Source organism: Phaenicophaeus curvirostris, chromosome 18 (assembly GCF_032191515.1).
Source record: "Phaenicophaeus curvirostris isolate KB17595 chromosome 18, BPBGC_Pcur_1.0, whole genome shotgun sequence".
In the NCBI taxonomy this organism is placed as follows: domain Eukaryota; kingdom Metazoa; phylum Chordata; class Aves; order Cuculiformes; family Cuculidae; genus Phaenicophaeus; species Phaenicophaeus curvirostris.
In genome coordinates, this window is record NC_091409.1 from 6,468,024 (window position 1) to 6,493,668 (window position 25,645).

The 25,645-nt window shown below is 43.9% G+C and overlaps 2 protein-coding genes across 5 annotated transcripts in view; one reads left to right on the plus strand and one right to left on the minus strand.

Moving 5' to 3' along the window:
- Nucleotides 1-18,754, plus strand: part of COL9A3 (collagen type IX alpha 3 chain) — a 36,015-nt gene extending 17,261 nt beyond the window's left edge. The window contains exons 15-32 of the mRNA XM_069872157.1: nt 148-201; nt 1,341-1,394; nt 1,757-1,810; nt 2,107-2,160; nt 2,736-2,789; nt 3,502-3,546; nt 4,492-4,545; nt 4,974-5,027; nt 7,680-7,733; nt 8,423-8,494; nt 11,594-11,629; nt 13,020-13,064; nt 13,587-13,619; nt 14,010-14,156; nt 14,797-14,851; nt 15,624-15,806; nt 16,076-16,153; nt 17,760-18,754. Coding sequence (XP_069728258.1) covers nt 148-201; nt 1,341-1,394; nt 1,757-1,810; nt 2,107-2,160; nt 2,736-2,789; nt 3,502-3,546; nt 4,492-4,545; nt 4,974-5,027; nt 7,680-7,733; nt 8,423-8,494; nt 11,594-11,629; nt 13,020-13,064; nt 13,587-13,619; nt 14,010-14,156; nt 14,797-14,851; nt 15,624-15,806; nt 16,076-16,153; nt 17,760-17,935 — 1,302 coding nt within the window. The 3' untranslated portion in view covers nt 17,936-18,754. The remainder of the gene's footprint in view (nt 1-147; nt 202-1,340; nt 1,395-1,756; nt 1,811-2,106; nt 2,161-2,735; nt 2,790-3,501; nt 3,547-4,491; nt 4,546-4,973; nt 5,028-7,679; nt 7,734-8,422; nt 8,495-11,593; nt 11,630-13,019; nt 13,065-13,586; nt 13,620-14,009; nt 14,157-14,796; nt 14,852-15,623; nt 15,807-16,075; nt 16,154-17,759) is intronic.
- Nucleotides 18,755-18,894: 140 nt separating this feature from the next.
- TCFL5 (transcription factor like 5) lies at nt 18,895-25,032 on the minus strand. 4 transcript variants are annotated; one of them, XM_069872158.1, is made up of 7 exons: nt 24,973-25,032; nt 23,510-24,236; nt 22,656-22,842; nt 21,996-22,155; nt 21,147-21,393; nt 20,602-20,743; nt 18,895-19,875 (listed from the first exon to the last, which is right to left on the minus strand). In XM_069872158.1, the coding sequence occupies exons 2-7, from the start codon at nt 24,232-24,234 to the stop codon at nt 19,756-19,758; spliced, it is 1,581 nt and encodes a 526-aa protein (XP_069728259.1). In that variant the 5' UTR covers nt 24,235-24,236; nt 24,973-25,032; the 3' UTR covers nt 18,895-19,755. The 4 variants fall into 4 exon arrangements, with proteins under 4 accessions (XP_069728259.1, XP_069728262.1, XP_069728261.1 ...); XM_069872161.1 differs by lacking the exon at nt 24,973-25,032 and having other exon boundaries at nt 21,147-21,390; nt 22,044-22,155; nt 23,510-24,337; XM_069872160.1 differs by lacking the exon at nt 24,973-25,032 and having other exon boundaries at nt 22,044-22,155; nt 23,510-24,337.
- Nucleotides 25,033-25,645: the final 613 nt, after the last annotated feature.

Consider the following 25,645-nt stretch of genomic DNA (forward strand, 5'->3'; position numbering starts at 1 on the left):
TTCACATGGCTGCATTACAAGCTAGCAAGGAATATGGGGTATCTTTCCAGGACTCTCGTGGTTTTGTAGACTGCAGTGTAAGGTCAGGATACTGTTACTTCATCCTTTGCCAGCCACAACATTACAATGATGTGTTATTCTTTGCAGGGTGACATCGGTTTCAGAGGGCCACCTGGAATCCCAGGACCTCCAGGGAAACCTGTATGTATCTACTCAGCATCTCCATGGCCCTGTCTTCCGTGGCCAAATCCTGAAGTTTGTCCCTCCTGCACTAAACTCTCTGCTACCAATGAACAGGAGGGACGAGCTGACCACCTCTATCTGATTATTCCCTTTGTCTTTTTCTCTCCAGCTATAGCAGTGTTATTTCACCTGACCCAGATCCCATGATATTTCTCCTTCAGCCGCATCCCATGCCAGAATAAGTTCATCACATTTCCATGGTTCTCTGTTCTTTCCTGCTGTTCCCTGAGCAGCAGCAACTGTTAGCAAGTTCTGTGTTGGTTTTGAGGAGGAGAGTTTTGAGGCAGTGGCAATAAGCGCTATCCTGAGTTTACATCCTTTAAGCTTGGTCTGTGCCCAAACACCCACAGCTCCCAAGGACTTTTGCTACAAGCAGAAATAGTCAAAAAAGATGTTAAAGATGCAATCCTTATCATTTCACAGAGCTCCAGGGTGAAGTTTAGAACACTGAAACTACACATGTACCTACAGGCAGACCCCTGTGCCCTCCTCACTGCACCTAAATATGAGACCAGAGCTGCATCTTCAGCCTTACGGCCTCTCCAAGAGCATTTTCCTCTGCCTGCCACCCAGTTTCTCCTTAACGTGAATAATATGGCATCTGCTTTATAGCAGGCACCTTCACCTGCCTACACCAGCCAACACACCACAACCTGCATTGCCCTAGAGGCAGTGCCATCCTCTGGGCACTCCTCTCTGCTCTTTGTAATTATAGAAGAAATTCTTCCAAACTAAAATGGAATGCTTACTGCCCACCAATCATTTAATTATGCCAAGCAGGACCTAGACAATAAATGTTAAAAGGTTGGGTTTTTTTCCTACTCCATTTCTGGTTAAAGAAAATACTTCATTAAATGAAGGGGAAGATCGTCTTTGCCCTGAGGGATCGTTGGCAAAGTCCCTGCTGTAATTCATCTGTGTGTCAGGACCTGGAGTGTTACTGAGAAAGTACAGCTGAGGTCCAAGGGGAATGAGTACACTCACACCTCTGCTAACGCCAGCAAACAGCACAAACCCCTTCATTTACACCCTTGAAACATTAGTCTTTGTCACTGTGTGATGAAGATGCTTAATGGCCTTTTCCCCCTCTGTCACAGGGAGACCAAGGAAGCAAAGGACCTCAAGGATTCAGGGGGCCCAAAGGCGATACTGTAAGTGAAATGCAACACCCATCTACTCAAATATTGGATATGATGCTCAAAGGAATCTGTTTGACAAGTTTATTATGGCTTGACCCTCACTTGTTTAAGTTTTGTTAAAGATGTCAACATTCTTACTGTCCAGAGCAAAGGGGTATGATCTTACATCTCCATCCTTTGAATCAATCATCCCAGATGCTGCAGCCAGCACTGGGCCAGTTTTCTGCAGTGTTCTAAAAGAACTTCCATGCCTGCATGAACAGAAGAGGAGCCAGCACAAACTGAATTAAATGTCTCAGCAGAGTTGGAGTAGTATCTTTGTTGACTCAGTGTTCTTAAGGGTTAATAACAGAGGATTTCTTGCTGATTTCTAGGGTAGACCTGGACCAAAAGGAAACCCAGGGCCTCGTGGACTCATAGGAGAACCTGTAAGTCAATTAAGATGCATGTCTCACTTGTTTTGCTTGCAGATGATGAGATAAAAAATGATAGGATAAATCTTGCATCTCAGTCTTTGCTATCAAACTTCTGATCTGTGGGTCTGTGTAACCTTCAGTGTTACCCTGGTTGGACCAAGTCCTGCTCGTACTGCTGTTGATGAAAAAATCTCCCTGCCTCCCAGTACAACCACAGCTGGACCCATTGCCAAAAGGTTCTTTATGACTGTGTTTTGGAAACCAGAGAGTCTCCTAATAACCTTAACCTGTGTTGCACATGGTTGCAGGGCATGCCTGGCAAGGATGGGCGGGATGGAGCTCCTGGACTCGATGGTGAGAAGGTTTGTGAAGTCCTACTTAAACACTGCAGGGAAGGTTTCGATCTGTCCCATGTGTGTTGCAAAGCCACTGATGTTTGTCAAGAAAGAGCATGGCTGGAAAGCTTTCGCTTCTAGGGTTTTCCAACAGCGTAACTAGCAAAGAAGAGTGAAGTTGCTTCTATTAATTAATCTCAGGGAAATTCCCTAAAGAAAGATGACTTGATCTAAACTCTTCTGTGTCCCTGTTCCTAGTGGTTCGTCTTTGCTGACTCTAGGCCATCAGAGATGCCTATTCAGAGCTGTTGACAGAGACATCTGTTTAGTTTAATTGTCTGTAGACAAAATGCTGTCAGATACTGGTTGCCTGGTTTTTGAACGGTGATCCCACAGGAACATGGACTGTGTGCTGCCAAGGGAGGCTGGGAGCTGCAAGGAGTCAAGGGAAACATGGATGTCCACCAGACACAACAGGCTCTTGGTCCTGCATATGTGGGGAGGGAGAAGATTACAAATGCCTGTTTGAGAATATGTTTCCGACCTGTGTCAGGCCATCTTCCAGTACCAGCGGGCCCTTCCTAACCTCTTGATATCCACAGGGTGATGCAGGTCGCGTGGGTGTTCCTGGAGAGAAGGGGCCAAATGGACTGCCTGTGAGTATGGCAGCAGGAACCGTCGCCTTCGGGGGGTACAGCAGCCTGGCCTGCGTGCAGAGATCATTTCAGGGGAAGAAGGGGGTGTTTAAGCACTTTTCCCACCATACAGACAGAGCGTAGAAGACAGAACAGAAAACACCAGGAGTAGCACCATGGTGATGGTAGTAATAGCCTGACTTTTGGTCGCTCTGGCTCTGTTTAAACTTGAGAGGGATTTTCTCTTTCACATCCCAGTGAAGTGCATCCCTTATGCTGGGAGGTAAGATCTGGAATGCAAGTAACTGTAACTAAACAATCTCCCGAGCTCTGTCCCTGCTTCACTGGTGTTCATTGGCAAAATGTTTCATCTCTCCAGTCTTCCAACTATTTAAATAAAGGTAAAGTATTCCTTTCTTCCTGCATACAGAATATTTTGATCCCCCCTGGAGAGAGGTTTCTGCTGTGGAAAATGTTGCTGCTGCTGCTCTGTTTGCATATTGCTCCTCTTTGCTCTAATTTTCAAGGATTAGTGTAGGCAGAGCTGCTAGGGCAGCAAACAAGGGAGGAATTGAAGCCATAATTTTCATGGTGAGAGTTGCAGAAATGTAATTCCTCCATTGCTTCAAGCAAGTGTTGTTCCATGTATGTCAAATGAGACCAGAATAACGAATCTAATAACTCTACTTCTTCTGACATTGCTTTAATATTGTTGGCTTCTTTTTTTTTTCAGGGACTGCCTGGAAGAGCGGGTATTAAAGGCTCAAAGGGTGAACCAGTAAGTGAGTCTCTCTAATGATGGGTTCTGATGGGGAAACTACTAACTTGACACAGTGAGGCTTTTCAGCCACTGGGGTTTGGTGCCCACGAGTAGACCCTGGGAGGGTTTACCTAGAAGTGATGGTGTCAAGGTTTCTGCCAGGGCTGAGTTCTCCTGGCAGAGAGGAGCAGGCAGGAGGTGTAATGGCTGCGATGACCCTGCTCTTGCTGAGACATCTTCTGCACCTGGTTCAGTGAAGACATAGCAGATACACAGGAGAGTCATCAGTGGTTGAGTAAACCTCAGAAGGAGTCATTCTCTGTTGTCAAAGCCCCAAGAGCAGGCTTCATCCCTGGGAATAAAAAGTCTGAGCATCTGCAAGCAGGAGCAGGATTATCTCATCTTGCCTTTTAGAGCATTTCCCTCTACCTCGGGAGAAAAGCTTCCATGGAGCTTTAGATTGGTACCTGTGAGACAGAAGAAAATCTCAGACAGACCAAAGCAATCCAGCACAAAGTTATTCTGAAACGTGTCTTTTTTTTCTGCCCCTCCCCTTCCTTTCTGGATTTTCCCCTCTGCACCTATATCATTATTCTTGCTAATCCTCACACATGAAGACTCTTCTCCTTGCATAAAGGTGGTGTAGAAATGAATGAGGTGGGGTGTCCCAAGCACGCCTCCAAAAAAGCGTCCCTGTCTCAGTTCGAGATAGGATGCGGTGGCACTGCCTTGGGGCTGGCAGCCCTCCCTAATCACTGGTCCCAGGACAGGACGTACAGCTCATCTGTTCTTTAAATGTCTGTTGTTTAGAGTTTTCTCTTCTTGGGCTTAAAACTGTAGAAGCTTAAAGCTGTGTTTACTTCCTGATGCAGGTTTTAACTCCCTTCTCCATTTGTTGCTCTAGGTAGGACAGAAATGACTCTAAGTTATGCCCTCACTGAGTGTTTGCTTTCTCCTCTGCAGGGCAGTCGTGGAGAGATGGGAGAGGCAGGTCCTTCTGGGGAGCCAGGCATCCCTGTACGTATCTCCATCCTTTACACTTATCATAAGCTCTGCTGTCAGTGTGTTTTAAACCAAACTGCAAAGCTGGAGCTCACGTGCTCCTTCCCTGCACAAATTAAGCTTTTAGAAGCATGATATCGCTCTGCTGCCTTGCAATGCATGCAAGCCCAGGGCGATGAGCACTCCCAGGCAGTCCCATGCTTGTATGGAGCTTCCCAGTGAGTGTGATGCAAGGTGGCCGGGTTGGCATTTCCATGCACAGATACTGGGAGGTCAAAGTCCACTAAGGCAAGGTGGTGGGATCTAGTGGATGGGGCAGCGGGAGAGGGAGCTTGAGATTGAAATAGCCTAGGATCTGGGAATACATTCCAGCTGTGCAGTGGATGGGGAAGGGTGGATTTGCGGCTCCTATACGGCACAGCTGACTTTGGTGTTATTGCCAGGGCGATGTCGGTGTTCCTGGTGAGAGAGGTCTGCCGGGACCCAGAGGAGCAACTGTAAGTACAACACTGCTTGTAGCAAAATCGAGTTCCATACCTTGTATTACTCTCTGGATAAAATAAAAGGCCACATTCTCATTTGGTATTGTCTCTGGGGAGTTTTGGTAGCAGAGGAATTACTCTCCCATAAGTGGGTCAGATCCTGCTCTCACTGGCAGCTCCATGCAAATGCAAAGTGATTCCTCAGATTTTGTTTGGCAAATAAAGCTGTGGCTGTCCAAGAGGTTTGCGGAGCTGCTGCAGTCACACAGCAGAGACTGGACAGTCATCAATTCCCTGCTTAGGCAGTAATAATAGTTCAGCTTGTTCTGAAAGTGAATCATTAAGAAGTAAAGCCTGTTAAGCTATTGCAACGTGCAAATAGAATGAAATATGAAATCCTTCCTATTCCTGTATCCCTTTCCCTGGAGCAGTAGGGGTTCATGGCAAAACCTGAAGCCGTACAAGCAACAAAACTGGAAAGCCTGTACATCACCACAGTGAATAACAGGGGCTTGAAAAGCATTAAAATATAGGTAGACCTGGTGGGAATCTCTTACCTTTCTTGTACATAGATGCATGCTTTTCCCAACTGCTTGAAAATACCTTAAAATTCACAAGCATTTGGTGGGTGCAACACCAGAATGGTTTTCAGGCAGGGAATCTGATCACACGTTGCCATCTCGCACCCAGTACTGCAGCAGCATTATCTTGCTGGGAGCTTGTAGATTTGAGCCCTAGGAAACAAAAACCCATCCACAGCTCTGGCACTTTCCACTTTTATTCTGTGAACTGACAGCTTTTTGAAACTTCAGGGCTAGGAACCACTGAGGTCCTCAGTGGAGCATCTTGTTTCCTGCTTTCACCGCATTCCCGCATCATCTCAGAGCCTGAGAAATAAAAAGCTGCAGGGGCTGCAATACAAACTATATACATGAACATTAATGTGAAGTGTATATATTAATATCTCTGAACAGCAGAACTATGAATAAATGGCATCAGGATGATAAAAACTTGATTTTGTTCGCAGCACTAAAAGGTTAGGATCCCTTTTGTTTTGCCTCTTCTTAGCTAGTGCTGCTATTGTGGTTGGACCTGACCTTCCAGTGGTTTGGGGCTTTTATCTCTTTTCATTTTTTTCCCTTCTTAACCTCATTTAGAAATCCTGCAGCTTACAGAAAGTCTAACGTTATTTCTGGCATGCACCACTTGACAGGAATTGAACAGTATGATGATTTATTGCTTGTGAGCAGGTACTCTTTTAAACTCTGAAGGAGAGGGAAATCAGCCTTAGAAATAAATTAAATTAATAATGCCTGCAATTTTTCATCAAAAGAGTTTGCCCACAAAGGTAGCTTGTTATTATAGCTAAAAATCAAATGCAGTCGAGCTAATTGCATTGGTGCAGACTTCTGACGTGGGTGCAATAGCCGATGAGCCTGTGTTTCTTTCTAACCTGGGTTTCTAATTTCTGATTTATGTTATTAGAGTCATAATTTATATGAGATATCACTAAGCTCAGACTATTCTAAGAGAGCTTCAGGATTTATCTAGCGTTAAGGCTATATGGCTCAAACCAATTTGACTTTATTTATTAGAGCCTACCAAGGGTTTCTTCCCATTCAGAGGCTGTCAGGTTCCATCAGGTCCCGCTACCTTTTAAAGGCTCCTGCACAGCAGAGTCCTTTTTGATACTATTCAATGTAACTTTCCTGGAGCTCTGTCTTTATAACCCTCCAAGTTCCTCGCTGAATTACAATTCTGCTTGTGGAAGACAAGCAGACGATCAGAAGTGGAAACAATAATGACAAAAATACCTGAGCAGTTCTCTAGCTTTCTGAAGATAATGCTGCTTTATTCCAGCGCATCAGCTCGCTCTTCTGGGCAGATGCTGGTTTCTGCACAAGGTTACGGCCGTGCTGGTCTTGAGAGCCAGGCAGGGATGAAGGCAACTGGTTTGGATTGTACATTGAGTCACAGAATTATTTTGCCACCCCCTTAATGCTACACCCAGCAGAGATAGTTGTGACAGGAGAGAAAGCTGAAGTCTCACCTTGTGACAGAAGTTTCCCTAAGAATCTATGGCAAGAAGACACTTTATAAAATGAGATTTAGATGCCTAAATTACTTGGGGTGGTTTTTTTCCTCCCAAGATCTTTATTGCATATGTGATTTTTCTCAGTAGAAAGCAATATAAACTCACGTTCTGCCTAGGGAGCTGGGCTTTTAGAAGCAGCTGCACTAACAGCAGAGGAGGATGCATTTTTCTATATTGCTGGTACAAAGTCCACGCAAGTGGATGCGATTGCCATTTTTCATGTCCAAGTGCATGCAGCACATGTTTTACGGTGATTTCTTGAACTGGATCAATTAGAAGTGTAATATTGGTAGAGCAGATCCTCTTTAATGTATATTCCACCTTTGGCTGTCACTGATATTTACTGCTGCTAAGTATGATGTAATTAACCATTAATATACACAAATAAGCATAATTTTAATAAAGCTCAATAAACAGTGAGCACCACTTCACAGAGGCTCACCAGGTTCAGCAGTGCCACTGTGCAGAGCTGCACGCTCGCTCTCTGTTAGAACCGAGCCAATTTGGTTCCACAAGTGACTTACCTGACCCTAAATTTTCTCCTTACCAAAGCTTATCTTTCTTTTTTTCAGGGACCGCTTGGTCTTCAAGGCCCAATAGGAGCCCCTGGTGTCAGAGGTTTCCAGGTCGGTGTGCTGAAAGGGGGAGTTTCATGTCCACAGGCCACTCTTCTCTGCAGACCTTTGGCATGATGGCAACAATTGATAGGAAGAAATGTCTTTCTGCTTGCCAGAAACCAGGTTGACACTTCTATTAATGCAGATAAGCTGCCTGCTGGATCAAATAATATTTAGTACTGATTTGCAAAAGAAGAGTTTGAGTTTGACCTACATTAAGACACCTTAATTTCTCCTCAATCTAGACACCCCCAGTATTTACGACTTCGGTCAACAACTTTTCCCTTCTGCTGCACTAGAGATGCTCCTATTTCTTCCTCCCCTCTTCAAGAGAGAGTTTACAACCACTCTCCACTCACTGGTGAAACTGGCTGAAAAACCAGTATAGCGTGCATCCCTCTGGGATCATCGCTTCATCGGGAGTCACAGATGGGATTTTATTAGTGAAAGACCTGGGCCAGCCAAAGGCTGGAGCACTTCTCAGGGTGGCTGAAAGGTGGTAGGCAGGAGTCAGCTCTGACCAGCTCCAGCGATACCAGCAGACAGCAAACAGTCCTGGGGAAAAAGGAGAGAGGAAATAGGAGACAAATGACCTTTTTGAATGTGTTATGGGAACCGGGGAGCTTTGGGGATGTCAAGATATTCAGGGTCTCTTGGCACTTGAGGTTGTAGCTCACTCTTTTTTGTTTTCCCATCAGGGTCCCAAAGGTGCCAGTGGGGAGCCTGGCCTTCCTGGTCCAACTGGAATTCGTGGAGAGTTAGGTGACAGGGTAAGCAGAAGACATCTGTCCTAATTCATGTTTGGGAGATGTGAAATTAGAGCGTAATGCGGGTCCTCAAACCCAATGCAGCTGATGTCAGCCCAGCATGGGTAGAAGGTGGGCCCGAAGGACCTTGTGACAGGCTGCAGGATTCGTGCATCCTCGCTCTTCTACTCCTGTCCTTGTTTCCATGTCAGCTCAGGAACTCACGCTTTATTTAGACAGCATGGGTTGTTTTAAAGAGACTTTGGGATCCCATCCTAGCCAGAACTGATGATTGATTGGGGTTTTTGTCCTGCTCAGTGTGCTGCTTTCACCAGAGCCTTGCTCCCATGGAGCACAGGAGAACCGATTCACACATTTTTTTGTTATACAGGTGCTTGATTAGTGTTTCTGGATATTTGTTTTAATTAAAGTTTGCTTTGTGATTTTCTATCTGAACAGCAACACACCTGGGCCTCGCACCTCAGAATTCATGCAACTCTTTATTTAAATGAATTCATTCTCATTTAAAAGAAACCAGCAGGGCAAAGTGAATGACATTTGCTTGGGGCTTGCAGGAGAACAGTAGCCGTGTGTTCACCAGCTCCCCCGACTCCAGCTTTAAGGTGAAGTTTCTGTGTAAGCTATCGCAGCGGCACCACAGGTTTCACAATGGCCCTTCTGTGCCGGCTCCAGGCAGGTTTAAAAAAGCCTCTTTGGAGGGACTGCGAGCCGAGAAGCATTAAACAGGAGGGTTATTGTGGAGTTTGCAGGGTCCTGACTACATTCAGCGCTTTGCTGTGGTGAAAAATGTATATTTAGAGTAGAAGAGGCCCAGAGAGCTGCTCCGAGTGGAGAGAGGGACAATGTTACACTTATAGCAAAAAAAAAAATCTTGGTTTTATTTCTGACTCTGAAGTGTAACTACTCTAAGATATAATGGTTGATTGTTTCTTAATACCAGCTCATTGTTTGGAGACCCCACTGGTGTTGGTGACAGCCACGTGTGCCCCCAGTCCTCTGAGTGAGCAGCAGTGAGAGCTCTGGAGCCACCAGCTCTGCCTTTTTCCATCCTTATTACCGGGCAGGAGCTGCCCTGGGGTTGCTCTGCTGGTCCTGCCTTGTATGACTAGAACTGCAGATATGGGATCAATACAGTGACACGGTCCCAGCTGCAGCCTAACGCATCACACTCTCCTCAAATCAATTCGGGCTTGCTTTTCTTCGCAAAAAGACCCCAACATCTTCCCACAAGCCTAAGTTAACAAGTACTGATAGGCTTTTTCGCAGTCCTTGGACTGCCTGTGGCCAGGAATATAAACCAGCACATCGATAAGTGGATTTGCTGGTGTGAAAAATACCAGAGGTTTAGTGCATTCGATGGCGAGATATAAGGAGATATAACACTCCTGATTTTAAGGAGTGTTCCTCGCAGGACGTGGCCTTTGGTGACTAAGCTGTGGTTTATTGCCATGAACTTTCATGAAGCCTTGGGACTCTGTGAAATCGGAGGTATAAATCTAGATGATAATGTTCTGAAAATAATCTATTGCCTTTGCCATTAGCAAACATAAAATAGGAGTTATAAATAGCTGCAGCCATTCTTGCATTTCCATATTCCGTTGTCTGTTTTTGCTGAGAATTAGTTTTCTTTAATAAATATCCCCTTCCCCTCCTTTTTTAACATATTCAGTGCTTGGCTTGAGTAAAATGACATGGCCTTGTTCTATGGGCTTGTCCTCCTCAAGGATTCTGTTCTGCTGAGCCAGCTCCAGAGCTTGTTATTAAAATAAGTTCAGTTTGCAGATGCCAGATTGATGAATGTGCTGCAGAAACCCTGTCTGAAGGGTGGAACAGTTGAATTAGCTATGTAGGTTTTGCAGCAGAGAAAACAATCATAGAATAGTTTGGGTTGGAAGGGACCTTAAAGATCATCCAGTTCCATCTCCCAAAATCTGGGGTTCTCTTGAACTCCTTGTTGGCTCTACTGTACGGATCTGCATCATGGAGGAGGGGAGGTGGTTGATTCACCTTCCCTGGAGGTGTTTAAGGGACGGGTGGATGAGGTGCTAAGGGGCATGGTTTAGTGTTTGATAGGAACGGTTGGACTCGATGATCCAGTGGGTCTCTTCCAACCTGGTTATTCTATGATTCTATGAACAGAGCTAAAAATGGCTTGTGTGATCTCTGTGAATGCCAGGTATATAAAGTCAGAAGGATTTTTCAGGTTATCTGAATTATTCCTGAGGTGATAATCAGTTCATCATCTAAATGTATTTTACTCCTGTGCCCGTGTTGCTGTGTGAATCTCAAAGGAGCACCTAACTCTAAATCCCCAGGAGAACTGACAGTCTAAAAAAGCCTTGAAAAACTGTCCTTCCCTGGTGGTGCAAAAATGCTCTTGTCCATTTTATACCGTGAGTAAATTCAATCTCCTTCTCAAACCTGCAGGTGATCTGCAGAGATCAATCACCCACCAGTCTCCTCCTGGACCTCATCCTTTAACCTGTGAATTTGTAAAATTGCTATTTCGGTCATGATAGTGAGATGGTGATAATGAAAAGCAGAGAGAAGCAAGGAAAGCAGAGTTCTGGTCTCTGGGAGGGATGTGAAAGATGACTTTTGTGAATCAGGTTTTAAAGACTGGGTTAAGAACACAGAAATCATTTTAGTTTTATTTAGGAAATCAAGGAGGATGGAACAAAAAAAGCCAGTGTGAGTGACATGTGCCAGGCAGGTGGGGAGCAGTGCATGGCTGAGCCACGTCAAGAAAGTCTCTCTGGTTGGGTTGGTTGAGGATTTGGTGGACAGAAGACCACAGGCTAAGCTGGGAGGTCCAGCCTGGTCTGGCTCCAGCTCCATGCTGTCACTGGCATGGCATAAGGCCCCAGGAACTGTCCTACAACACAAACCCTGGATTGCTGAGAGTGCTACAAAGCCAACAAGGGTGTTCAAAATCTCCTCTTGTTTGTAGGAAGTAGGAATAAGATTTGGATCCTCCTCCTTGGCAGCTGGGAGGCAAATCCTCAACCCCTTGCTAAGTGAGTGAATGTCTGATTGCACCAGGTATTCACAGGAAAATAATAGCTCAAGCTCATTTGCCTTCTTTCTTTTGTTTATTCTCAGGGTCCGACTGGTGCTCCTGGTCCCAAAGGTAACCAGGTAAGTGATAACTTTCATGCCGCAGCCAGCAGAGCCATTCAAACCACACCTTAGGCGCACCCTTTGACAGTGCAAACTGCTTTTCTTCCCTCAAATGAAAATATTCTGGAGCAGGCACCAACAGAAACCCCTCGTTGGTCCTTTTTTTCCCTGCATTGGTGAAAAAGATATTGTCTGTTCTAATGGAGGCGCATAAAAAGGCTGTGATAGAATGCTAGACCCTTGTCTGGGTGTTTTGTAACTGCAAGGTGTGCTGCATATGAGCTCCTCACAGCATGTTCCTCCCAAGTTAAGTTTGAAGGGCAGTTTTTCATTGAACTTTACAAGCCTGATGAAGAGGATTTGTCCCAGCCTCCAAGCTTGGCACACTAATTGACCTGATCTTTTACTTTCTGCTGCTTAACTTCCATAGTTGGATTAATCTCAGTGATGAGCTTTTGAGCCAGTTTTCCTCAAATATCTGACTTTCATTACTGCATTAGTGTGTTTTTGCAGAAAACAAGTGCTTTTCCAGCAACTGTTGTTTGTTTTGCTTACCAGTGTCAGTGTCTGTGTGGCCTCTGTTTTGTTGCTAAGGGAAAGACCAACCCGATCTTTGTCTTGAAATAACTTCCTCTCTAAAGCCCTAGAGTCACCATAAAAATGTTCATTATCTGGTCTAATTGCTGTGTAATAAGCCAGCTCTGCTGCAGAGCATTCAGTACGGGGAGCGCTGCCCGTGCAGCCGGTGGTGGCAGATGGCAGCGATCTGGGTCACCCCCAGCAATGCTCAAAGTGCACACGCTGCTGTTGGCTTAAGGGAGGGGATCAACAAATTGATGCTCCTTGTCACGGCTAGTAACATTGTCACCAGAGCTATGAGAGGGGTTGTCCTCACCGAGTGACGGATCACTTCTGTTTAAGAGCGGGATGAAGCTGTTCTGCAGATGACTCTGCTGAGGAAGCCTAGAAGACGCAGTTACACTGCACACTGAATATTTAGCTGTCATTTCAAACCCTCATTTTCTGTGAGACCCAGAGCTGGGGAATCTGAAATTTAGACTCTTTATATGAGGAATGTCAGTGCCAACCTGTGGATCATGTCCACGCCATCAGGGGTCTCATCTGTATGTTTTCAGCCTTTCATCCAAATACCAGCTTGTTGCAAAGGACACCTAGTCCTCACGCAAGCTGATTTGCTCCGGGAGTGCCACTGTCAGCAGGAACAGCTACTGTGGAGCTCAGCTTTGGGGAAAAAGAGAATTTTCTCTTGCAGAAGCAGCTGTATGAGATGCTAATTGCTCCCATTTTCCATAGGACCTGAGATTATCCAAGTCTCAGAGAGAGCCTTATTGTCAATAATCTTTGTGCACCAACAGGTACAGTGTTAATTCTGGTATCTCATTTTCAGGGCATTGCTGGAGCTGACGGCCTCCCTGGTGACAAAGGAGAACTGGTAGGTGACCTTACACTCAGCGGAATTGATTCCTCAAATACACAACCATGTATCAAAAACTAACATGGTCCATCAGAATTAACTGTTCAAGAGCTCCAACCCTGTGAAAAGGAGGAGACACCCCAAGTCTTTCCACCACAGTGTTCATGGTGTGCGTCAGCTCCCCTCCTGCCTTCAGGACGCGCTGGATGGTCCACGTGGCCATTGCAGAACTCATTTGTCATTTTGCTCTTCAGAGTGGTCAGCATCACTCTGCCCGGGGAGGGGGTTGGTCCATCTCAAGAAGCAGCCAGGTTGCCTGCATTCAGCATTGGTAACTGGGGCAAGTCTCGGCATCAGGGTCCTCTCCCTGTTGTGCCAGGGCTGAATCTGACCTTCCTCGTATCCTGTCCCCTTTGCTAGAAAAGCCCATGAGATGCCATGTAGATGTCATCATGGCTTCTCCGAGCTCAAGATATTTGACTTTAGATGTGAATTTTCTGAATGGATCATTCTTTCTTATTTCCCTTTTCTTCCTAACAGGGTCCCTTTGGTCCCCCTGGCCAAAAAGGAGAGGTATGTGTCAGACACAGTGGGCTCATGCCCTGAAAAGTTTGGGAGTATACAGGCGTATTGATCAACGTATCCCCATAAACTATGTTCTAGCATGGATTCCTAGAAGCACATTTTTGTTCACGACCACACTATAAAATCTAGGACAATGGCAATTTTCTTTGGTATTCAAAATGTTCAGCTGTGAGTGATCATTTTACTGCAGCACGAACTCTCACTATCATCACCTGTATGTGCAAGATCACCAGTATGATGCAAGAAATGTACATGATCAGCCACATCAGTCAGTGAAACCCAAAGAAAGGCTTAACTAAATCCCTATGAGAAAATAACAGATCATGTCTTGTTTTAATTGTAGTGTTTTTTATCTTTTTCCCTCCTTTTTCATTATAGCCAGGAAAAAGAGGAGAACTTGGTCCAAAAGGTGTCCAAGGACCTAATGGGACAGCTGGAGCACCAGGGATCCCAGGACATCCAGGGCCCATGGGACATCAGGGGGAGCGAGGCGTTCCTGGCATCACGGGAAAACCTGGGCCTCCTGTAAGTACGATCTGCTTCTGGGTCGCAGCCAAGGAGTCGCTGGAGTGAACAAATAGATCATGGGTTTTGGAATCATATTCAAAAAACCAAGGTCCTGTATTTGAGCTGGTAACTGCACACACAAGCTGACAGTTTTGCTTCAAGAGCTCACCAGTGCAGAAAGATCAACAAGCCATTGGTCAGCGTCAGAATTAAAATCCCCGAGTGCTTGTTCTGAAGAATGAATCTTCTCTCACAGTGAGAGATGAACCGATTATCTGTGTCCATTGGAACAGGCTTAAAGTCACTGTTCTCGTTGCAAAAGAGAGCTGGAAGTTGGTCATTACAACTCCTACATACTACTTCAAATGTTAGACCTCTGTATTGGCTGGAGCTCATGTTTCATCATTCAGGAAAGGCCAACCAAGCCCCAGATTAAATATCTGGCCTAAAATTAAAAATAGTCTGCGCTGTTAACATGACAGAGCTTCTAAACTGAAGCTGTCATCTTTTGAACAGGGGAAACTACCACTCATCTTCACACGGAATCCTATGCCTCTTACTGAGCTGTTGGAAAGATGTTTCATGTCTTGAAGCTTCTGTCAGGGATGATTATTGATAACGTGGTTTGTATCTTGATGCCTTCTTCTGTTAATTGCAGGGCAGAGAGGCCAGCGAACAACGTATCAGAGAACTCTGTGGGGAAATGATAAGCAGTGAGTATTACTGGGAGAAAACTGACTATAATTACTGTATTCAGCTGAAGATGAGTTGATCCTTAACATAAGATGGCTCCTGAGATGTTATTTTTCTGTCTTAATAAGAAATTATACACTGACCTTTAATGTAACGGAATTATTTAGGAGGGCACCTTGTTCTCGGGGATGTCTTTCATTTTTCTTAACATTTGTAAATGTCTCATCACGACAACATGTGAAGTGTGCTGAAAGCAGCTTTGACACAAGTATTGTGCAAGCACAAGAGCGTGCCCTAAACTCCCATCTTCAGCTCCCACCTCCTCTCCCTGAAGCAGGGCTCCCAGGCCACATTTGTTTCTTCGATGTTACTGTTCTGCATTTAGAGGTTATATTCATGGTTTGGGATGAAGTTAACTTCTGCAATACTGTTTCAGAAAACTTGTTTTAAAGTATCATTTTCTAGAATACTTAACATCCTTTAAAGTGGTTTAGGGAAGGGGAAATACCAATAGTTCAAAAACCTGCAGCTTTCTGCCCAAGATCTCCCTCTGTGGAGATTTAAAGTCAAAGAGCCCCAGGTGAGCTGAGAGGAGACGTGTGCTCTGTGACCTCCTGCCAGCAGCACTGAGCGTGCAGGAGGGGCAGGGAGCAAAATCTGCCCAAGCGTGCGACTCTGCTTCTCTGCCAGCTCCGCGGTGTTTGGCTGCTCGCGCAATTACACACACTTGGTGGTAAACAAACAGGAAAGAGGGAGAATGCCAGAAACACGGTTTTCCGTTTTCCTTTTCAGATCAAATTGCCCAGTTAGCTGCTAACCTAAGAAAGCCCCTGTCTCCTGGCATGACGGGTCGTCCTGGCCCAGCTGGGCCCCCAGGTCCTCCTGGAGCAACAGGAAGTGTTGGGCATCCCGGTCCTCGTGGGCCCCCTGGGTACAGAGGGCCAACAGGAGAACTTGGTGACCCTGGTCCCAGAGGTAAGTGAGACTAAACCAAACTGCTTCTCTTTTATGCCTACTGAAATAAATTGCAAATGAATACTAATGTCAGCAGCAAAGGAGAAAAGATCAGGCCTTGGGCAGCAGGTGCAGTTGTGGAGGGCAGTTTTGCATCTTCAGGGTTGCAGTGTAAGCAGGGATCCAAGCAGTCTCCTGAGGATTATGAATTTCTTTTTGCTTTCCTCTTTGTGTCCTTGGATCCAGCTGCAGCAGAACTTATACTTGCACTTGTCTGTTTATGATTAAAGGTGACACTGGCGAAAAGGGAGATAAAGGACCTGTTGGTCAAGGTATTGATGGACCTGATGGTGACCAAGGCCTTCAAGGTAAGGCTGTGCAAATCATTTAACAAACCATGACTAAAGAAAAGGCTTAAGAGGGACAGCTCTGCATCAGAATCACTTTGTCCCTGTAACCATCACAGCAGGGCCGTCTTCCTGTGGGTGCAGCAGAGCAGATGCAGACAGTTTAACCAGCAGAACTTAACTGGCACATCCCCTCCTGACACCACTCCTGTCTATTCCCGAATGTTCTGGAGAACAGTTTTGCAAAAAGGCTGCTGGGACAGCCACTTCAGTCACTTTTGGTATTTTGCACTAATGGCTGTGAAAGGTCAGGAGCTTTTCTAGATCAGGAAGTCACAACCCTTCTTAACTCCCCATGTAGCTGCCAGTGTCAGATTATTCCTCTCGCTGGCTTTTTGTATGCAGCAACTAACTAGTTGATTAACAAGCGCTGTATCTGTTCATTTAAGGGTGTGTAACACCTCTGAGGCTCTGGCTCCAGACCAAGGCAAGGGGATGATTCCTGAAAGACACACGTCTTTTTGGTGCTCTGCTTCAGGAATGTTCACGGTGAAGGCTGCAGCCTAGGCCTCCAGCTATAGTCCTCCAAATTCAGTCCATGTTCATTGATCAAACAAGAGAAATAGGGCCAATATTTAATTTTACCAGAAACAAATATAACTTCCTAGTGTAACAACCTTGAGAGCGCAGTGGTGTTATTGCTCTGTACCTGGCTGTAATCCCAGCTCCTGAAGTCATTAATCCATTAACAAAAGATTCAAAGAGTAATTTATGCAAATTAATGAATACCTATTAGAAACCCAGAAGAATAACTTCATGAAACCAGAATATTTATACCCAATTGTCTCAGATTCTTCCATAAAACAATTGCATTACTCCATAAATGTTTTCTTTTCCAAAGCACATGAGAAGAGGCTGTGTTTAACACATGGGATATTAAGAACATTTGTCCTACTTTTGAGTCCCCCCAAAGCAGATATTATTTTTGACAATAAACAAAATATATATATGCAAATTTTTGAAATTAGAAATAGGGGTAAAGGAAACTCCTTACCTGTGACGTCAAGGAGATGTTCTGTACCATCACCGTCTGTATTCTCCTTCCCTATTGAGAACCTTGATTACAACTAGACTCAAGGTGATGCGATGAACTGAGGCAGCTCAAGGCCGCTGCCTCTCACCAAAGAGGGAGCTGGGGCAGGGAAGGAGGGACAATAGATGGACATTGTCACAATAAGAAAGCTGTGCCTGCACACATCCACCACAGCCCCTGAACAAATTAGTCAGAGATGACGTAAAATAATTCTGGCAACAAATGACTTAGAGTATGATGCCGTGAATAATAATGGAGACAGTGCTGCAATGGAATCAGTTCTGCATGCAGTGACAAAAGCAAAATACACCTTCAACTACACTCAGGGAGTTCCAGTAAATCCAATGGTAGTCTAAAAAATCCAACGCACATAACTCCAGATGCAGGCTAAATTTATTCAACACCTTGTACTCAACAGGCCATAACAAGTCTGATGAACAGACATTTGAAGTATTTTAAGCAATCTAAAAGTAAAACACTATATCAATTTAAAAAAAGGAAGGTAATAATGAAATTTTTCTCCTTCTTGTTTAGGACCACCTGGTGTGCCTGGAATTACTAAAAATGGTCGAGACGGCGCTCAGGGTGAACCTGGTCTTCCAGGGGATCCTGGCACTCCCGGTGCTATTGGGGCTCAGGGAACTCCAGGAATATGTGACACATCAGCTTGCATGGGAGCTGTTGGAGCAGCAACTTCAAAAAAATCATAAAACAACAGTACAAGAAGAGAAGTGACTGAATATTTAAATAAACAGTGCATTGTAAGAAAACAGACAGAAACCTCCTAGCGATAAATGGACGGATGTTCCTTCTATTGTATTAAGTGCAGACTTTGGCACAGTTCTATGAAAAAGAAAGCATCAGATGAAAACTTTTACTAAAGATGCTTTATGAGTATTTTCTCCTCCCCTCCCATTATTTTCACTTCTAAACAACCTCACCTTCTCTTTCTGTCTTTGTTCAAGAGCCCTGTAAAGAGGAAACATTGTTCCTTTTTACCCTCCCATTCCCAACTGTACTAAAGACCATGAATTCTCTGGATACAAGTTTGAACCTTGTCAGTTGAATTCCTTGGTGCTGCTCCTACTGACCCTAGTTAGGGGACAAACCCATTTCTAAGGCGTTCCGGCACCTAACTGCTACTTACATCAGCTGGAAATTAGATGTTTAAATAGCCCATATTTTAATATGTTAAGATTCTGGCCTAAGCAAAGGCCATAGCCTATGTATATGCTGTCCATTACCAATTTCAGATTGCACCTCAAATATTGGCCAAGACCAGTGCAGAGTAATTCTCTTGCAATCAAATTCTGCAAAAGGTGTAATGTATATATTTTAATTTACAGGGGAGAATTTTTTTTTATATTTCCATATGATAAGAAAGGAAATTAAGTAACAGCATTTTCAAGACCTCTACTTCAGCTATTTGCACAGCGAATGAAACTGCCGATAAGAAAGGATGCTCTTCTAAAGTCCAGCAAAAAAAAACTGTATGAACTGTTGTAAAAATAAAAGGAGATTTTTTTTAACCTTTTCTTTGTGATGTTGAGTCATTAAATGCATCAAATTAACTCAGCTGAATTCCATGTTCCAGACCCAGTTTTACAAGGATTGCTTGGAAATAAATTGTTGCAAAATTGTCCATATCCGTGATTTAAAACAGTATTTATTTTGGGAGAAATTCAGTACTTTAAAACCTGCTACCATCATCTATTTTAAAAAAAATAATAAACCCACTCTCAGCTCACACGCTATTGTATTTCTGCCCTATATGCTAAAGCTGATGAACAAGAGTCACGTTCATCTTTAAATGCGAAAACAGTTTGTTCATTTAAATATTCTCCTGCTTACAGTACACCACCCGTGGACTAAAGTAACAATACAAGAACCTGTTGGACAGTTGTGTGATGGGCATTAAAAATAGTATTCTAGTTTAAAAAAAATTGCCAACACCACTGTATTACACTTAAGGGCCAAGTATGTTAAAATATGCATGGCAAATAAGAACTACACAGTTTTTAATCTGTGCTGCTCTTATTGCACTTACTCAATTAACCAATATAGCCTATAAACGTTTAATACAAAAAAATAGCATTATAATAAGGTAACTTTAATTTCTTTTTACACTTGAGTACATTTGCGTCTAGTCATTATAAGAACAGGGCAGATTGATGCTCTACAATTATTCCTAACTGTACTGGATTGTCTTCAAAAAAAAACAAACCACCAAACATACCAAAAAACCCCAAAGCAGAACCACAAACAGAAAAGTAACACATTTTTTAATAACTGAAGAGGAAAAAACTTAGCTGTCACAACATTTTCTTGTTGCTTCTGGTCCCAAAGCCCCTTTAACAGAGCACTGCTTGCTAATGCTGGTGTCGCTAAATTTCATTTCCATTTTGAAATGTTTACTTTAAATCTGTATATATTTTTATAAGTGAAAGTTCACATTTCATATTCAGCATGTAAATACGGTTTGGGCCACAGTGAGTTAGCCACGCTTGTCATACAGCTCAAGGCGGGCAGCTCAGACTACTTGGTCTCCACGGCCACGTGTGTTTTCCTGCACTGGACACGTTACAAATGAGTCTGATCTTGCTATTTTTAATCTCCTGCCTGTTTTACCACAGAACACAGTCTCAAATTCCTAAAAATCAAAATACAAAAAATAAATAACAATTATATTTAATATAGCTGTTTACTTGAGATCTATGGTTTTGTTTCACTTGTGTCTTCTGGGAAAAAAAACAATAGACCTTTAAGAGGAAGTACTGAGGAGCCTCCCCAGTATCTCAAGAACAGGATCTCCTGTACACACTCCATCTAATCCCTTATGATATTTCACAGAGCCAGAATGACTCTGGGGCTGCAACTCCTGATGCAGTTGCAGGGGACCCGCTTACGGAGTACACAAGCCTTTTCTGCTCTCACCCCCTTGCAGACAGCATGGGCGCATAGCTGAGCATCCCATCGCTCAATTACCAGTTCATGAAAAGAAGCTCAAGTCAACTCTGTGAAATGAGCAGAAAATAAAGGAGGGCAGGGAGGACTGATTGAAGAGGACCTCAATTCTACTGTTGCCCAGATAGCATCATGCTAAGGAACTGGGCTAACTACAAACAAACAGAGCATTTAAAATCTGATTTGAAAGCCCTGACTTAGGACAGCCTAAGATTTCACAGTACTCAACTGAAACTCATAAAGACAGCTACTAGGGAAAAAAAAAGCATTTTTAAAAGGAAGTTTCAATGATATCTAGGTCCTTCACAAACAGCATCAAAGAGAAGCATGCTGTATACTTTTAGCTATGTTATGATAACTATAAAACATTTCACGTTTTTATCAAGAACAAAAATGAAATTAGATTTAAAACCTGTTTCAGAGAATCACCGTGCCTTTCCTGGATGTACTTCAGAAAAGCGGTCGTCCATTTTAACGTTGTTGCCTTATCAGTATCAACGTTACAGAAAGGAACCAGAAGGTTCAGCTCATCACAGCAAACCCGGATTCTGCGCCTACAGGCCGATGCAAAAGGTTATTACTCAACAGGCCAGAAAGAAAGAAAATAAATAAAGAAAAGGAAACCTGCTCACATGCACTACAAGCCATGGATCTGGGGGACTTCTTTTTGTTTGCTACAAGACTTGTATTTGTATATTAGTCACATTCTACGCAAATTATCCTTACAGAATGAGCTAAATGTTTTGAAATCTCTTTGTTTATAGAGTAAAAAGAAACAGCAAAGAGGACCACAATGAGATGTACACATCTTTTCCTCTAACAAACACTAGACCCTCACCATCTGCATTGCTTTTACTCGTAGGTAAAACAAAATATGTCAAATTTACATGTTACTCTGGACAACAGCATTACTTTAGGCTTCAAAAACTTTCCATTGTCACTCTCCACAGGAATTACCTTCTGTCTCTCTCCATGCGGTTATGTCTTTCTCTTCGCTGAGTGATTCCATCCTGTGTAACACCGTGCATCTGCACACTTGAATTTGACTGCACTGACTGCCAGGGACCCACGGAAGATGCACTACTCTGGCTATCCTCATGCATATCTTGAATTTCACCAAGAGGTCTGTGATCCATGTTTGTATCCAAAGGGCTTATTAGGCTGTAACTTCTTCTGTTGATCACTTGCTTGGATAAAGCGTCTTCTTGGAAAAAAAAAGAGGAAAAGAAAAACCTATTTATAATGCTCCCACTAATCACTGAAAATTAAGAATTTTGTTGCTTATTTACGTGGAATAATCTTTGAAACTTTATTGCCTACCTAGACTGATTCCTACAGCAGCACACGTCCTTTGGAAGCCCTAAGGCATTGCTTGCTGTTTCAAAATCCACCTAGCTCCAGTTTTCTCAGAGAACCCACAGATGTCATGCCTGTCCTTGATTAGCATTTGAGCCAGTCCCTTAAATGCTCTTCAGTTTGATACTGAATGGATCTGCTATATCAACTTTGGGGTCAAAATGCATAGAAAGAAACCAGCTGCTTACTCTAACCAGAAGTTTCAAAGGTACTTTGCAACCTTGGGTTTTCTCATTTCAAGCTAGAACAATTTTGAAAGCACAGCTAAGCTAATAGATGTTTAATTCTTTTAGGGAAATTCAGTCCCATGTTGCACAGCTCAGACATAAATCTCACATCTCAAGAGATTCACCAAGATCAAAGTAATTCCATAAAACACACAGATTCAGAAAAATAATGTAGATTTGAAGGCCAAGAGAAAGCCAAGTGAAAAGAAAACAAATGGTTTACCTCCAACTTTAATCCAAACTTCCTCAGGAAAAGCTTTATGCATCATACCTACTGTCTGTTTTGTGGACTGAATTTCCTGATAGCAGATAGATAATGTCTTGGGTACCCCAACGTCCTGGTGTCTGACAGCTTCCAAACTAGTGCAAGACGTTCCAGAAGTCTGTGAAAACCAAAAAAGGAAACACTTAGAGCACTACATACACAAAAAAGAGACTGTTTCAGTATCTTCACGTTAACTTCTTAAGTTTCAGCCCCATGATTCAATGTGTTGTATAAGAATAAATCCCAATGACTTCTGCACACAGCAACCACAAAATTCTAACAGACATTATTGTCATGCTTCAGAGGTTACTGCATGTCGTTTTGTGCAGATAAGAGATTCAAGAAAGAGTTCTTCTTTTGTAAGAAATCTAATGGCCAAATGAGCGTTACCCGACTGCATATTATTACAAATGACATAATGCCACAAAACTGCTGTGTGGGACAAATTACTTTTGATGGTTTAAAGATTAATATAGGAAGAAATAAATTGCACTACAGATCATACTGATAATCCTTATTCAAACTAAGTCACACTTTAACACAGACCTTCAGAATTATATTACACCTAACAGGCTAACATCATTAGCATTTGATATTAGCAGTGAATGCGTTATCTACCTGTGCTTGTGAAGGATTAGCGCTTCCAGTGGTAGAACATGTATTCACAGTAAATAACGGGTATGTAAGTGGTAAAGAAGGTGTGGTAGGTGCTGTCTGATTTTTCCCTAATGCAGGACACTTGTTTTCTTGCTGATGGAGAGGAACACCTATCAACTCTGATGGCTGTTGAATCAATGTTACTAAACTTAAAAGAAAATAAGAAAAAAAAAATCAAAACATAACACAGAAAACATAACAGACTGACTACTTGAAAACAAGTGCAGAAAAATTTATCATTACACACTAAGAAACCACTTTTGTTTACTGTATGCAGAAATCATTGTTATTGCCAAACTGCCTATTTCAGAGACAAAAAATAATCAGCTGAGAAGGTATTTTAATCTGTGCAGTAACAATTCAGCTTTATGCTTCAATAAATCATTTCATCAGAACACAATAGTTATAGGGTCAGATTGTAAAGCATTATTTTTGCTGGAAGTTTTCCCCCATAGCCAGGCTTCCATACCACAAAACTATTTGCTCTTATAGTTTATTATAATCAAAAGGTTGCACGTTACAACTAGCTAATGTTTTTCTCTCACTTTTATTTACATTAGACATCGTTATCAAGCATAAAGTTATAAAGCAATTAATTTTGGAATGACATGCTGTACTACTTATGCAATGTACAGAGATAACCAATCGAAGGTCAGTGGAGTTGCAGCTGCATTTGACTGACACACTTTAAAGTCCAACCCATCAATCTCGTGCTTTAAAAAACAACTGGTTTTAGGTTTCATTTAGAAAATCAGTTTTGAACTACATGACGAAACATAGTTTAACAACATAAACTAAAATTAATTGCAACACACTTGTTACGAGTTACTCCAGATTCTTGGGGTTCTTGACATCTGGGGTTTTCTCTCTGGATGCTGTTGAATCTGTCTTCCAACCGAACTCTGACTGCAGATTTAGATCTCGGCCCTCGTGCCAGTGCCGAATTTTCAACAAATATGTTTTCTTTATTCATCTCAACAAAGTTTTCACCGTGCTTAACTTTTACTAAGCTGTGTCCTGGGCCTTCTACAGAGCTACCGTTGGGCGTTCTATCTGTTTGGTTCAAGGGAAGGTTAGACTCGCTAAGTAACATCATTCTGAGCTCCTGGAAGTCAGCATAGCCCAAATGTGGGATTGAACTCAGCAAACTGCTCTCAGAAGGTAACCCTGACTGACAGACAACTGGGTAAACCACCTGGTTCCCCGAGCTGTTTGAAGAATACCCCTCCTGACCCGTGTTCTGTGAGGTCTGGTGCAGAGGAGGGTCTGCAGAATTGCCAGGCAAAGGGAGACAATTGAGCCTAGCTTCCACTTCACCTTCACTAGCTTGTGCCTCCATATGTGAGTAAAGTATGTGCTGCAGCTGGGTATACTCAATTTCCATCATCTCCACCAGGCTGATGTCTTTGGCGGTGAAGCTAAGGTTTTGCTCACCAAAGGCAACGTCACTTGGGCCTCCAGCGACGGGAGCAGGATCAGGAACACAAGCTGTGCTCGGAGGAAGGGAGGTCTGAGGCTTCTCTGGGGCTGATCCTGACATGACTACAGCAAAACTAATCAGTTACCAGGGTCTCTTTCCAACAGCCAACCACAAAACCTACAAGAATTATCAGTACTAGCCATTTAATTATTTTAAAAAGGCACAAAATAATTGCACTTGAAGGTAGGGAGATCTGAGGCACCTGTGGGGTTGACCATGACATGACTACAGGAAACCTCAGCAGTTACCAGGGTCTCTTTCCAACAGCAAACCACAAAACCTGCAAGAATTATCAATACTATCCAATTAAATCTCTTTTTTTTTTTTAAAAAAAGGCAGAAATTAATTGCACTTAAGCTGTGTGTGCAAGAAAACAGCTCTGAGGCTCCTCTGGGGCTGATCCTGACGTGACTAGAGCAAACCTAAGCAGTTATCAGGGTCTTTCAACATAAAACCACAAAACCTGCAAGTATTATCAGCACTACCTACTTAATTTTTTAAAATAAGACAAAAATTAGTTACATTTAAGCTGTGTTGGGAGGAAGGGAGGGCGGAGGCTCCTCCAGGGCTGATCCTGACACAACTACAGCAAAACCTAACCAGTTACCAGGGTCTCTTTCAACAGAAAACCACAAATCCTGCAGGAATCACCAATTTCATCCATTGAAATTTAAAAAAAATAAACCAAAAAGGGCAAAATGAATCGCACTGAGCGCTTATTCGACAGCACCGCGAGGAACCGAGGGGTCACGGGGCCCCTCTCCCTCCCCTCCCGCCCGTTCCGACACCGCTGCTCACGGGAAACGGCGCTCGCCCTCGGAGGGGGAACAACGGGGAGGAGAAGGAGGAGGACGAGGAGGAGGATGAGGAAGCGGAGAAGGCGCGAGGGGCCCCGCCGCCCCCTCAGCCCGCCCCAACGCCTCGGGGCAGCGGCCGGAGCCAACCGCCGCGCGCAACCGCCGCGCGCGAGACCGGCCCGCGCCGGCCCCGCCCCGCGCCTCAACAGGCCCCGCCCCGCGCCTCAACAGGCCCCGCCCCGCGCCTATATAAGCCCCGCCCCTCATGGACCCACAAGCCCCGCCCAGCGCCTCAACAAGCCCCGCCCCATAGAATAATCCCCGCCCCTCGTCCCCATAAGTTCCTCCCCTCATGGACCCATCAGCCCCGCCCCTCATCTCCACAAGCCCCACCCCTTGTCTCCATAAGCCCCGCCCCTCATGGACCCATCAGCCTGGCCCCTCATGGATTCATCAGCCCCGCCCCTCATGGACCCATCAGCCCCGCCCTCATCTCCACAAGCCCCGCCCCTCAAGGACCCACCACCACCCCCCCCTCGCCTCTTCCAGGCCTGCTCCTCAGCCTTCAGAATAAACGCGAGGATGTTTAGAACTGAGAGAAAAATCATAAGCCCAGATGTTCACAGGTATTTTAGAATGCCTACAATTAAACATTCGTTGGCAGTGATGTCCTG

Excerpts from the sequence above, each read along its gene's own strand:
- TCFL5 (XM_069872158.1), bottom strand. The coding sequence starts at position 24,234 with ATGTCAGGATCAGCCCCAGAGAAGCCTCAGACCTCCCTTCCTCCGAGC. Across the intron at positions 22,156-22,655 it reads CTAATCCTTCACAAGCACAG|ACTTCTGGAACGTCTTGCAC; the intron begins GTAGATAACGCA and ends TGGTTTTCACAG. Across the intron at positions 19,876-20,601 it reads ACGGTGATTCTCTGAAACAG|GAATTTGAGACTGTGTTCTG; the intron begins GTTTTAAATCTA and ends TTTGATTTTTAG.